Raw genomic sequence first — 12,178 nt, 5'->3', positions numbered from 1 at the left:
CCTCCACATATACGAACCCTCAAGAGGAACATGGATCCCGTCAAAGCATTAGATAGAGACTTTAAATCGACACGTTTTACTGAAAATGGAGATAATCATTCATTTGTTGTTGATAAATGGGGAAATATTCTGTAGGACAAGACTTTCGGGGCTCTGCGAATTCTCATTCCCCTGTCTTCTCTCATGCGAGAAATTATAATTGATTCTTCCATCACTGTTGGAGTAGCGAACACATCACATTTTCACTCATTGTTATGCTGGGATTGTCATGAGCATGTCTGATGTAATATGGAGTTCCTTGATTTTCTCTAGCAATGGAACAAGAGCGGTATTTATCTGCTTCCAGATATCACTAAAAGGGTATCATATAGTCAAACTATCTCAAATTATAGAACAAAAGTGTAGGAACCAGCATAAATAATGTGTATTACAAGAACCAATGCTTTAAGGTTCACTGGCTAATGCCCATTCCAAAACCTTTAGCCTCAACATCCTCAATAAAAGCAGAACGTATATCTTCGGCCGCAACCCTAAGCCGAATTTTACTGCTTCGATCACCACGAGAAGGGATAGTAGAGCCACCAAGCATATTCTTCGACCCAGTGCCTTGCTCCATGGCCAAGACACCTGAGTTCATCAGCTCCATAGCGGCAAAACCAAGCGCACGTACTCGAGCACCAGCACCGCCGTTAAGAAGGAACTCTCTCACGCCTACGCCAGCTGCACCGGCGACTGCAACTGCCGCATCAGCGATACGACGTGCCTCGTCAAGAACGTCCCCGAACGTAGATTCAGTGATGCCTGTACGCTGAACTCGAGCCAATAGAGCGGCTAGAAAAAGTTTCCCGGATAGTGGGAGACAGCGTAGAGATTGCTGAAGTGGAGTTGATGTGGCTTCTTGGATTGCTTGTTTGATTGTCGCGATGGTGACACGGCCAGGCTTGCCTTTTCCCGATATAGGCTTTGAAGTAGGCGCCTCAGGATCCTTTTTGGAGAGGGTTTTGTTGCTCCGTGCCGGAGTCTTGCTGGGTGTGGCAGGCGGAGAGTCTGCCTCATCAATGGTTTCTAAGTTGGAAGTGGAAGCGGCAGCCTCATCAGCTTCTTGTTCAGCAATTTCGACAGCACGTCGACAAATGTCCAGCGCACGCCGAGCATCACCGCTAACAGCAGCGACTTTGCGACTCGCGAATTGAACTGCATCAGGGTCGACAATATTGCCTGGGACGTTTGCGAGCCGGGTGCTGATGATTTCCATTAGATCAGTGTGTCGGTATCCGGGGAATGTGATACGAGTGAGACCCAGACGACTGGAAATCTTGTTGCTTAGAGTTCGTTCAGGAAGATCCATGGTGTTAGCCACTGCTAAAACAATAAGACGCGAGTGACGTAGGGCAGGCCAATTAAAGAAATTGTACATGACTGATTGGTTTTTGGTTACCAACTGATCCAGTTCGTCCATAAGAACGACGCAAGAGACTCGACGGGGAGAGGGGTGGGAGAACTCTTGTTCGAGGAGGTCAAGTGCGTGTGAAGGAGAGACTCGATCGCCCTTCAAGGCCTCCCATAGCAGAGAGTATGATTGATGCGGGTCCGTCACTTTCATTCCGTTGATCTCCACGAATATGAAGTCGTCCATCTCTTCTGTTAGAACGGCAGCATTAAGTTGGCCCACCACTTCTCGTACAGTGGCTGTCTTGCCAGTACCTGGGGTACCTGAGATATAAATACACGCGCCAGTGCCTTCCATGATAGCGGCACTAAGATGGTTGTAGACGGCATTGAACTCCGTTTTTCGACAAGGCAGAGAATCTGGGACAGTGGATACGTGGAGTAGGTTACGTGCCTGCCGATATGGGGATGCAAAATGTGTCGGCGAAAGAACACGCGTGCCTAGTGGGGTGAATTCTAGGGGCTTTTTAACAACGATTCTGATGTCATGTTAGTTCAGTTTCAGAGGTTTAAAAAAAGTATAATGGAGGTCGTACCTTTTATGGGTCGGCGTTGTCAAGGCCTTTTTACGCTGGGACTTTGGAGTTGTATTGGTCGATGCCATTCTCTGTCTTTTCCGTGGAGTTGTAGGAATAGCACTATCATCCTTGGTATCAACGTACTAGAGTTTAAATGATGGTTAGAAGGAAGGAGATTTTCCATTGAGCGAATGTGATACTCACATCAGTATCCGCAGCCTTGCGCTTCTTGGCTGCTTTCAGGTTATCTTTAACCATGTTAATGAGTTCGTAGATGTTGTCCTCTCGATACACCTTCTCCCAAATGAACTCATCTGTATATCTTCCTTGTACCTGGCTCACACCTCGCCGGCAGATAATGCACTTGCTGTACTCAGCCAGCTGAGCTTTGTCCTTGGGAGGATTGCCATTCGGGTATTTGGCATAGAAGGCGTCCTTGGACATGACAGAGGCCTTGCCATTGATAGAAGTCAAGGGATTGGTGTTGAAGTCCGCCGTTAGATATTGCTCGTTCGGTAATGCATCGGTTCTTTGCTTGTTTCTCGTTGACAGAAATTCATCCGGCGAAGCGAACCACATGACGTTGACAGATTTAATCAGCTCGTCGTCCTCATCCTCATCTTCCTCCTCAACAAACTCGGTGATGATGCCAATCCAGTCCTTGCCTGGTTCGGGGGACTTTAACAACACAATTTGGCCAAGACGGCATTCAAAGCTTCCCATTCGAGCTCCGACAATTGCGCGCTTCTTTTGGGCCGGCCGAGACGACCGTCGTCGACCTGATTTCTTTTCCGGGCTGCCATTGTTCTCTTTCTCCCCATTTTTCGGATCCAATTCGGCGTCATAGATCCAGTGCCAGGGTAGGTCTTCGGAGCCAAGTTCATCGTCGGAGTCCTCATGAACTAGGGCGCCCTTGGTCATCCATTTTGGGGTGCGTTTTTGAGAATTACTCTTGATTTTAGGCTCTGAGTCGCTAGATGAGTTATCTGCCATCTTTGAAGCACAACAAATGCTGAACTCTTGTGGTTGTCGACTTAAAATTAAAAATGGGGTCGCGTGCAAATCAACGCGCTGTCCACTTTACTCTAAATACAGCTTAGTGTGGTGGGCCCTATTTATAACCAATAATATCACCACGATCTACTACCCTTCATCGTCGATAATCAACATAGAGCACAAAAGAGGATAAGTTATTTGTACTTCATATTAGAATTTTTCTTTATAGACCAATTACTGAACTTGAAACACAGTGACTATCATAATAGTACGATTTCAATGATAAGCGTTAACTTTTGGAAGGTCAAGTACATCCATAGCCACCCGTAGCTGCTCGCTATTGAATGGCTTTAAGTGACATGAGCATGAAGTGACAGTGAATTGAGTATGTATCCTTTCAGTTTCACACTGCGACTGGTATCGGTGCTTGCACCAGCCTGAATTGGGAGGAGTGGTGGTAGGATAGCAGCAATTCTGCAAATAGGGTGCTATTGATGTAGCCGACAACCGAAGGTTGTGGTTCCAGTAGGGAATGATGAGATCAAGGGTTAAAATTTCCAGGTGGAATGTAATATCTTTCCGAGGTCCCTCGAGCATTAGGCAGCAGCTGAAGTAAACCACCTTCAAACCCTCATGTGTGTGCTTCAAAAGAGAATTTGGACCATATACATGTGCTTTCTAAGCTTACATTACTCCCGAAATCCCATCCCTCATAAATTGAATGTGAAAGAGACACCTGTGGAATAGTGAGAGACTGACCATCGTCTAATTCTACCTCTAGGGCTTTTACTTTGAAACTTCCGAGGTTGGAATTCATGCTATCATTTGACCTTCTAGAAGCTGTCACATATCGCTATTTGATACTCATAGTTTCAATTTAAATTTGAACTATGAATGGGAAAAACTTACCTAGGTATATTTCGACCCCCAGTAATTGATCTATGAAGAATAGGATCCCCTTCTAAACACCATAATCCTTTTGTTGATTATCACGCAGGGGATTACAGCATATAAATGAGGATTAATTGAATTTTAATTTCACTCAGCTTTCCTCTTAGTCTGGAGCTATGTTGCATCTCGAGTTGCATATGAAGTTTAGCTTGCACTGGCAGCCGCCGACTCAGACGGTACAGCTTCGCCGCTAAGCATCTTCTGTCTAAGCACTAGAAGCAGTCAGTAAATGGGATACAGCATAGAATAACTTAGTGCAATGGGAATTGGAATAGGAGAAGAGGAACATACCTTCTTCAGTGACCCGCAGTTGTGAACTTTTGCCCTGTACGATTTTTTCCACTTCCTGCAAGTTAGACTCCAAGCCCTTGGCCTTATCCTCATAAAACTCGGCTGCCTTTGCCGGTGTCTGTCACAGCGCAGAAAGTATTAGAACCAGACCCTAAAGCTCCGAGTATCCATATAGCTATGGTCCAACATACCTTTTCAACATAGAATCCAGTTCCGACATCCACAAGGACCTTTTCGCGATCCGCAAGCCGACCTTTGACATACAAAGAGCTAGTCAGAGGGACGAGGATCTCATCTTGGCCAGCGGTACCCTTCTTCTCAGAGCCAACAACACCGTCATTGATCGTGCGCACGCAATCGCGGAACTTGTTCAGCGCGCCGCGCAGCTTGGTGTGTGAAGTGGTCAGATGTTCCAACTCGGAGGTGAGGCGGGTTTGGAGAGAGCGGAGCTGGGGGAGGGAGAGACTGGCTAGATTGACTTCAGGGAAGGAAACGATTGAGTTAGCATTGTTTGCTGGCCCAGCTTGAATTTGGGGTGCGCTGGCAAGCTGGTAACAACCACGAGACTGCGGGGTGTTTTCTGGCAAGGAGACATACTTGAGCCCGGAGGAGCTCCATCGGAGCCTGATTGTGGTTGCGGAGCCATTGTGTGTTTTTGATTGAGAGTACTGGCCACCTTGACAAAAAGGTGAGTCGTCGCGCGCTGGTCGTAATGCGGGCGGAGAGGTGGGGGAACTGAGAAACTGGCGCGTGCGTGGAAATTGTGCGGATAGACTAGCCCGCACATACAACGAGATACTTGATTTATTGTCACGCACTCTAATATGAATTGAGATGAAATTTATAATTTACAAGGCTATATTCCACAATCAAAATAACTTAGTAAAAATACATTTAATACATGGCTTTTTCAAAGCCTTGACAGCAAGCTCTCGATCACTTCGGGTAGCCGATCTAACGTTATGTCGTCCTTCACGTTCAGCTGCCGACACTGCACTTCCAGCGTCTGGCTCTTCTTCCACCCATTGCCCACAACCACAATGACTGGGTATCCAATGAGATCTGCATCACTCAGCTTCCAGCCCATGCCCTTATCTCGGTCATCGAGGAGGACATCAACGGGCTTGGCAGTAGAAGTAAGAGTGTCATATACCTGTTCGGCCACGGAATCCATCCCCTTTGCGGGGACGACAGCGACCTCGTACGGAGCCATTGCACGGGGCCAGTTGAGTCCCTTTGAGTCAATCATATTGTTAGCCACCGCAGAGATCATGCGAGAGACACCAATCCCGTGGCAACCCATTTGTATTGGCACAATAACCTCTTTGCCAGGCTTGCTGGCACTGAACTCGGACTCCTCAAGCACAGCTGGGTTGACCGAAACAGAGGCATTAAGCACTTTGCTGTACCGTGTGCCCAGGTGAAAGGTATGTCCGAGCTCAACAGTGGGATTGCTCTCCAAATGTCCAACTGAGCACTTAAAGCACTGGTCTCCACTGTGAACACGGACAAGACTAAGCTTGTTCTCTGTGCCCGGGAACCGATCCAACATTGAGTAATCGATGTCATTAGCGCTGCATCCAACTTCCTGGAGAAGATCGCTCAGTGGCGGACGTTGGTAGACTCGCACTCGCGAGTCGTACAGGTCCAACACACGAGGCTTTGGAGTAGAAGTTGTATGGCCTTTAACGTAGGTCGTCCATTTATCCTGTGGGTTCTCTACACTTAGGTCAAGATCAACACCTGCAGCACTGGTAATCGCTTTGACAGCATGTGAATTCACGAGACGCTCCACCGGCTCTGTAGAATCGCCCTGCATGGAGTATTTAGGGTACCAGACCCGCAGGAGAGTGCTGCCATCATGCGAGATAGCCGTCCACATACCATTGGAAATTGTTGAACCAGCTTCAGCATCTGAGTCCTTGGTCTGGAATTGATCTGCGGTTCTATCTGAAGCTTCGTCAGAGCTGTGGGCTTTTCCGTCTGCAAGCTCTTCGTTATATACGTGGTCGCAGTTGGAGCAGCTCACCACATAGTCTTCGCCTTTTGAGCTGACAAAGTGGAACTCATGACTTAAACTGCCACCCATGTTACCAGAATCTGCTGCTGCGACCAAATAGGGGATTTTCAGCTCATCGAAAAGCTGGGTGTAGGCGTGCTTGACGGATAAGTATGTTTTGAGTGCTTCCTTAGCACTGTAGTCGAATGTATAAAGATCTTTCATGATGAATTCTCGCCCACGGAGAAGACCCTGCCTTGGTCTGGCTTCATCTCGGTATTTTCGTGCTATTTTTAGGTTAATATTGTATCGTAGATCATGTCAAGTTCTGTTTTCATACATATTTGATAGACACGCAACGGAAGACTCTTATATGAGGTAGTGAGACCCCCGACAAGTGTCGTAATCTCTTCCTCGTGTGTAGGTGCTAACAGAAAGCGCGCATCCTTTCGATCATTGAACCGAAACACCTCTGAGCCCTGTGCCGTCAATCGACCTGATTGCTCCCATAGCTCCTGAGAGGATATCGACGAGAGTGACACCTTAGAGGCACCTATGTGTCTATGAGTACGAGGTTTCAAGACCAAATGTAGAAAGCTTACCCAATGTGCGCATGTGCTTGTCAATTAAACGCTCTAGCTTGTCCTGAACTCGCAGTCCAAGCGGAAGTAGATGGAATACTCCTGAATATGCCTGCGATGACTGTTAGGGACATAAATATGGCGAATGGCACAGGTTACTGACCTGCCGAAGAAATCCGCCTCGAATCAAGAGATCATTCGCATCCTCTGACGCAATGTTAGCATTTCATACTCCGTTTTCGAGATTCAATTGCCGTACCTTTCTCTCCATCAACGGGTTTCTTGGAAATACCACCGGTTGGGATCCAAAAGTTTGATACCCGGTTTCTTCCATCATACTATAGACTATTAATATTTCACTTTCTCTCTGGCTCCAGTGGAGTCAGCTATCCTCGAATCGCGTACATGAAGCCAACATTGTTGAGCTTGGAAGCTATAAAGGGAGGGCAGTCGCGACACCAATGGTCTCATCAAAGTGCGACCAGCTGGCCGTACTAGCTGCATCCTTCTAAACTCCGAGTATTTCACCAGAGCAGTTGAGAATATTAGATTGAGCTAGAGCACAAGTTCCTGGAGGATATCATGACAAACTTGTCTCTTATCGGGTTGGTCCGAGCGCTCCGATAAGCCGCCCGCCGCAAAAGATTTCTCCGTTCATTTTTCTCTCCATCGAAAGCAAGAGCTCAACCCAGACACACCACAATGGCAAAAGGGAAAGATAAGCGCTCATCAGGCGCAAGCAAGTCCCCTAAAAATGAGGATGATTCAACTTCTAAGTCCCAGTCTACCACGGAAATGCCCCAAATCGACGAGAGCGCCTTCGTTGGTCTACGACAGAAGATTGAGCAACGATTGAAGGATAGTTCTTCGAAAGGAAAATCGAAGAAGAATGCTAATAAGCCGACTGCATCTGTGGAGGCTGCATCTCCCAAAAAGGATGCATCATACACCAAGGGCGGCAAGAAGCAGGAATCCTCCGTTCAGGGCAAGAAGCGGGATCGCAATGGTGATGTGATTGCCCGTGACGAGAAGAAGGGAGGAAGTAGCAAGAAGACTACTGATGATGTCGATACTCTACGACAGGAAATCCTGGCCCTGGGCGGTACCGAAGAGGACCTTGAATTGCTTGAAGAGGTCGACTCGGAGTCCGAAGTAGAGGGCGAATCCAAACCTAAGGGCAAGAGCGGTGACGATGATCTACGAAAAGAGCTTGCAAAGATGCTGCAAGCAGCTGGCCAGGTTGTTCCAGAAGATCTAGGGGACGACGAAGTTGAAGAAGGGGAGGATATTGAAGAGGAGGCTGAAGAAGAGATTTCAGATGAAGATATGGAGGACGCCAACGAGGAAGACAATGAAGAGTCTGAAGTCTCCGATATTGAAGAAGCACCGCCGGCGAAGAAGCAGGAAGTTGATATTGTCGTTCCTAAGGAATACGCAAAGCTCGTGAGTACATGTATATGTACCAATTTCGATATTCTATACTAATTTACCTTCGCACAGCTTGTGCTTCCTCGTTCTGACTGGTACGCTATTCCTCTTCCTCCGGTCAAGACTGTGAAAGAAGTGACCGCCCTACCCCGTCACCTGATCGATCGTATTCATGAACTCGCAAACAATCTGCTACAGGAGGAGAATGACAAGTATGCGGAAGCGCAACAGGCCGCGGCCTCATCATCTCACAAGTTCTACACAACAATTATGACTTCTGGTACCCTGAGCGATAAGATCTCTGCATTGACCCTTGCCGTGCAAGAGTCACCACTGCACAATGTTAAGTCACTCGAAAATCTGATTGCTCTTGGACGAAAGCGCAGTCGTGCGCAGGCCGTCGAAGTCCTACGATCTCTGAAGGATATGTTTGCTCAGGGTACTCTGCTGCCCAGTGAACGTCGCTTGAAGTCATTTTCCAATCAGCCTGCGCTTGTCGCAGCATTCCAAGGCGCTGGAGGTCGATGGACCGAGCGAGACCCGCTTCCTGGTGGCTTGCAGAAGAGCCACCTTCTAGTTTGGGCCTTTGAGGACTTTGTCAAGGAGCAATTCTTTGAGGTTCTGAAAATTCTAGAGGTCTGGTGCAATGACGAGATTGAGTTCTCGCGCACCCGTGCCGTCAGTTATGTATACGAACTTCTCAAGGAGAAGCCGGAGCAAGAAGCAAACTTGCTACGGCTTCTTGTCAACAAGCTCGGAGACCCTGGTAAAAAGATCGCCTCCCGTGCCTCTTACTTGTTGCTCCAACTTGAGCAGACCCACCCTATGATGAAACCATTAATTATCAAGGCTGTCGAAGAGCTGCTGTTCCGACCGGGCCAGAGCCAGCATGCCAAGTATTATGCCATCATTACTCTAAACCAGACCATTCTCAGCCAGAAGGAGGATAAGGTTGCTATGCAGCTGCTTGACATCTACTTTTCTCTCTTCGTCAATCTTCTAAAGCCTCAGGGTAAGAAGCCTGCGGCTAAGGGAGAAGACAAGCCTGTAGTTGAAGATGAAGGCAAGCCTGCACCCAAGGGAAAGCGCCAGGGCGAGACCTACAAGGGATCGAAGGGCAAAGGTCGCAACGAGCCTGTCAAGGGAGAGGCCCAAGACGACGAGATGCGGGAGAAGCTGACTTCAGGTGTCTTGACCGGGGTCAACCGCGCATACCCCTTCACTGATGCCGATTCAGACCGGTATGTTATTTTGTGCTCGTCCCAAGTCATCAGATCAATATTAATGTGTGAAATTATAGAATCTCCAAACACATCGATACTCTTTTCCGCATCACGCACTCTTCCAATTTTAACACCAGTATTCAAGCTCTCATGCTCATCCAGCAACTTACTACGTCTCATCAGGTTGGAAACGACCGCTTCTATCGGACCCTTTACGAGTCTCTTCTGGATCCTCGAGTCGCCACCTCCTCAAAGCAATCACTCTACCTGAATATGCTGTACAAGGCCCTCAAGAACGATCTTAATCTCCGCCGTGTCAAGGCTTTTGTCAAGCGTGTCGTTCAAGTGCTTGGACTTCACGGACCTTCTTTCGTCTGCGGTGTTTTTTATATGATTCGCGAGTTAGAGAAGACTTTTGTCGGTCTCCACTCTCTCATTGATCAACCCCAGGAGAACGACAGTGATGACGAGGAAGTCTTCCGCGACGTTCCAGACGAAGACGATGAGCAGCCGGAGCCTACTCCAGTCGTATCCAAATCTTCAAAGCGCACCGATGGTTACGATCCTCGAAAGCGCGACCCCGAACACAGCAATGCTGACAAAACATGTCTTTGGGAGCTGCTCCCTTACACATCTCATTTCCACCCCTCAGTTTCCGTCAATGCAGCACGTCTTTTGGAGAATGAGCCCATGAGCGGAAAGCCTGATATGTCATTGCACACCCTCAGTCACTTCCTAAATCGCTTTGTTTACCGTACTCCTAAGGCTAACGCCAATACTCGCGGTGCCTCTATCATGCAGCCCCTGGCTGGTGGTGAGGTTGCCGATCGTCTGGTAGAAGCTGGAAAGGCTTCAAATCAGAGCATGCCTCTCAACTCCCAGAACTTCTGGACGAAGAAGGTCGAGGATGTTGCGGCTGAAGATGCCTTCTTCCACGACTACTTCAACCGCATTAACAAGGACAAGACCAAGGCCAAGAAGGGCAAGGGTGATGAGGATGCCATGGCACGTGACGAGGAGGATATTGATGGCAGCGACAACGAAGACGAAATCTGGAAGGCGCTCGTGGATTCGCGACCAGATCTAGAGCAAGACGATGACAGCGATGATGATCTGGACCTAGATGATCTCGACTCTGCATACGATGATGACGAAGACGACGAAGAACTCGAGGGCGGTGACGAGGACGTTATCTTCAACGACGAGTCTGACGTACCATCCGACGAAGACGAGGAGATGGACGACTTCGATGGCTTCGATGATGAAGAAGCCACACCTATCCCGGCCGCGTCGAAGAAGGCTACCAAGAAATCTACCAAGGAAGAGAAGTCCAAGGCACAGAAGCCTGCCGAAGACGACGAAGATGTCTTCGATATGGACGTCTCAGACGATGAGGCCTTCCTGGACAGCGACGAGGACCTGCCCTCGGATATGGAGCTGGGCGGTGTGGATATAGATGTGGCGGCCGATGCAGCTGCAGCTGCAGCTGCACCTTCCGATCGCAAGAAGCGCCGCAAGCTCAAGAACTTGCCTACCTTTGCTTCGGCAGACGATTATGCTGCTCTATTGGAGGACGAGGACTTGGGTATGTAAATAGGACTATCTGTTATTGTGTATGTCGTGCTTCTAAAAGTGAGAGATTCTCTATTGCATTCCATATTATCTGGCGTTTCTTCCGTATTGTGGACTGTTTGATCCTACTTTCTCTCTCTCTCTCTCTCTCTCTCTCTCTCTCTCTCTCTCTCTTCTACTTCTACTTCTACTTCTTGCGTTCATATGGTAGCTATCTCTACATCAGTAGCTCCCTGTGGGGATGTCCTATCACTTGATTTTTTTTTCTCTAGCAAGTAGAGGATAATAGCGTGGACTGGATAAAGCCTTACACTCTTTCTTGCTAGTTCATTTAACTGGAATGCTATGGATCACGTGATTTTATCATTAAACCGAATCATTTAGGGCTCGAGTCCTTCACGATGTTACAAATCGACAATGAAGTCAGCCCCGCTGAAGGGGCCCGGACCTGGTGGTTAGGACTCAGAAGCCAGTATAACATATTAAACGACTCACTATAATAAGTCAGTGCTAGACTCCATTTTTTATTCCAAGGTCCTTTCAGCGCAGGTAAACTCGGAAATAACTCTTGAACCGCCCCCCCCCCCCCCCAATTTCCTGCATGAAGAGCCAATGTTGTTATGTACTTCGGCCGTTCCACAGTTCCTGGTATCCACTCTTGCGTGCTCCATAATTGCCTCCTAATGCCTTGGTCATGATTCACCAGGGCACATTCCATATTCGGGTTCATCGGGATCGGACGATGACGTGGACCCGCTCTCGTGGAAGGTTTCCCCGCGTTCGATACTTGAAAATGCCCTTTTATATCCTATTTTTCTAACATTAGGACCTTGAAACAATGAAAGAGTCACGATATCACATATCTCTGCTAACTATCTTAAGATCGATACAACTTCCAAGTTTATAGGTTGAATATCTTCGATCATTCAGCTTTGGAGCTGAGTCAGCAGTGCGAAATTTAAACACTGTTTCTTTTCTTATTCTCTCTGTTTCTCCTTATTCCAAGGTTATCATTTTCATGCCATTAATACGAACGCCTCTCGAAACTGCCTACATAGGTAGGTGCTTATTGAAAAACGCCTCTATACTCCGCTACGCCTCACCCGCTATTATGGCTTGGACCAGCCGAATCCGGTTAAAGAAATCGAGATCGGGAGCCAAGGCCAACCA

General features: G+C 47.9%; 3 protein-coding genes across 3 annotated transcripts; 1 reads left to right on the top strand and 2 right to left on the bottom strand.

The window, feature by feature from the left end:
- Positions 1-451: 451 nt before the first annotated feature.
- On the bottom strand, positions 452-2,960 carry N7495_005688 (origin recognition complex subunit 1; the record flags this gene model as incomplete). The annotated part of the gene is made up of 3 exons (XM_057208339.1): positions 452-1,928; positions 1,986-2,110; positions 2,172-2,960. The coding sequence occupies 3 exons, from the start codon at positions 2,958-2,960 to the stop codon at positions 452-454; spliced, it is 2,391 nt and encodes a 796-aa protein (XP_057062113.1).
- Positions 2,961-4,058: 1,098 nt separating this feature from the next.
- Positions 4,059-7,289, bottom strand: N7495_005687 (uncharacterized protein; the record flags this gene model as incomplete). The annotated part of the gene is made up of 9 exons (XM_057208338.1): positions 4,059-4,126; positions 4,206-4,323; positions 4,397-5,024; positions 5,165-6,491; positions 6,545-6,757; positions 6,807-6,897; positions 6,949-6,992; positions 7,045-7,123; positions 7,191-7,289. 9 exons carry the CDS (start codon positions 7,287-7,289, stop codon positions 4,059-4,061), a joined length of 2,667 nt encoding a protein of 888 aa, XP_057062112.1.
- Positions 7,290-7,487: 198 nt separating this feature from the next.
- Positions 7,488-11,029, top strand: N7495_005686 (RNA-binding ribosome biosynthesis protein MAK21; the record flags this gene model as incomplete). The annotated part of the gene is made up of 3 exons (XM_057208337.1): positions 7,488-8,228; positions 8,286-9,454; positions 9,514-11,029. The coding sequence occupies 3 exons, from the start codon at positions 7,488-7,490 to the stop codon at positions 11,027-11,029; spliced, it is 3,426 nt and encodes a 1,141-aa protein (XP_057062111.1).
- Positions 11,030-12,178: the final 1,149 nt, after the last annotated feature.

This window comes from Penicillium taxi (genome assembly GCF_028828555.1).
Source record: "Penicillium taxi strain IBT 34144 chromosome Unknown utg000004l_segment0_segment0, whole genome shotgun sequence".
NCBI classification, from domain to species: Eukaryota; Fungi; Ascomycota; class Eurotiomycetes; order Eurotiales; family Aspergillaceae; genus Penicillium; species Penicillium taxi.
The sequence above is the reverse complement of the archived record's forward strand: the minus strand, read 5'-3'. Positions and strand labels throughout refer to the sequence as shown.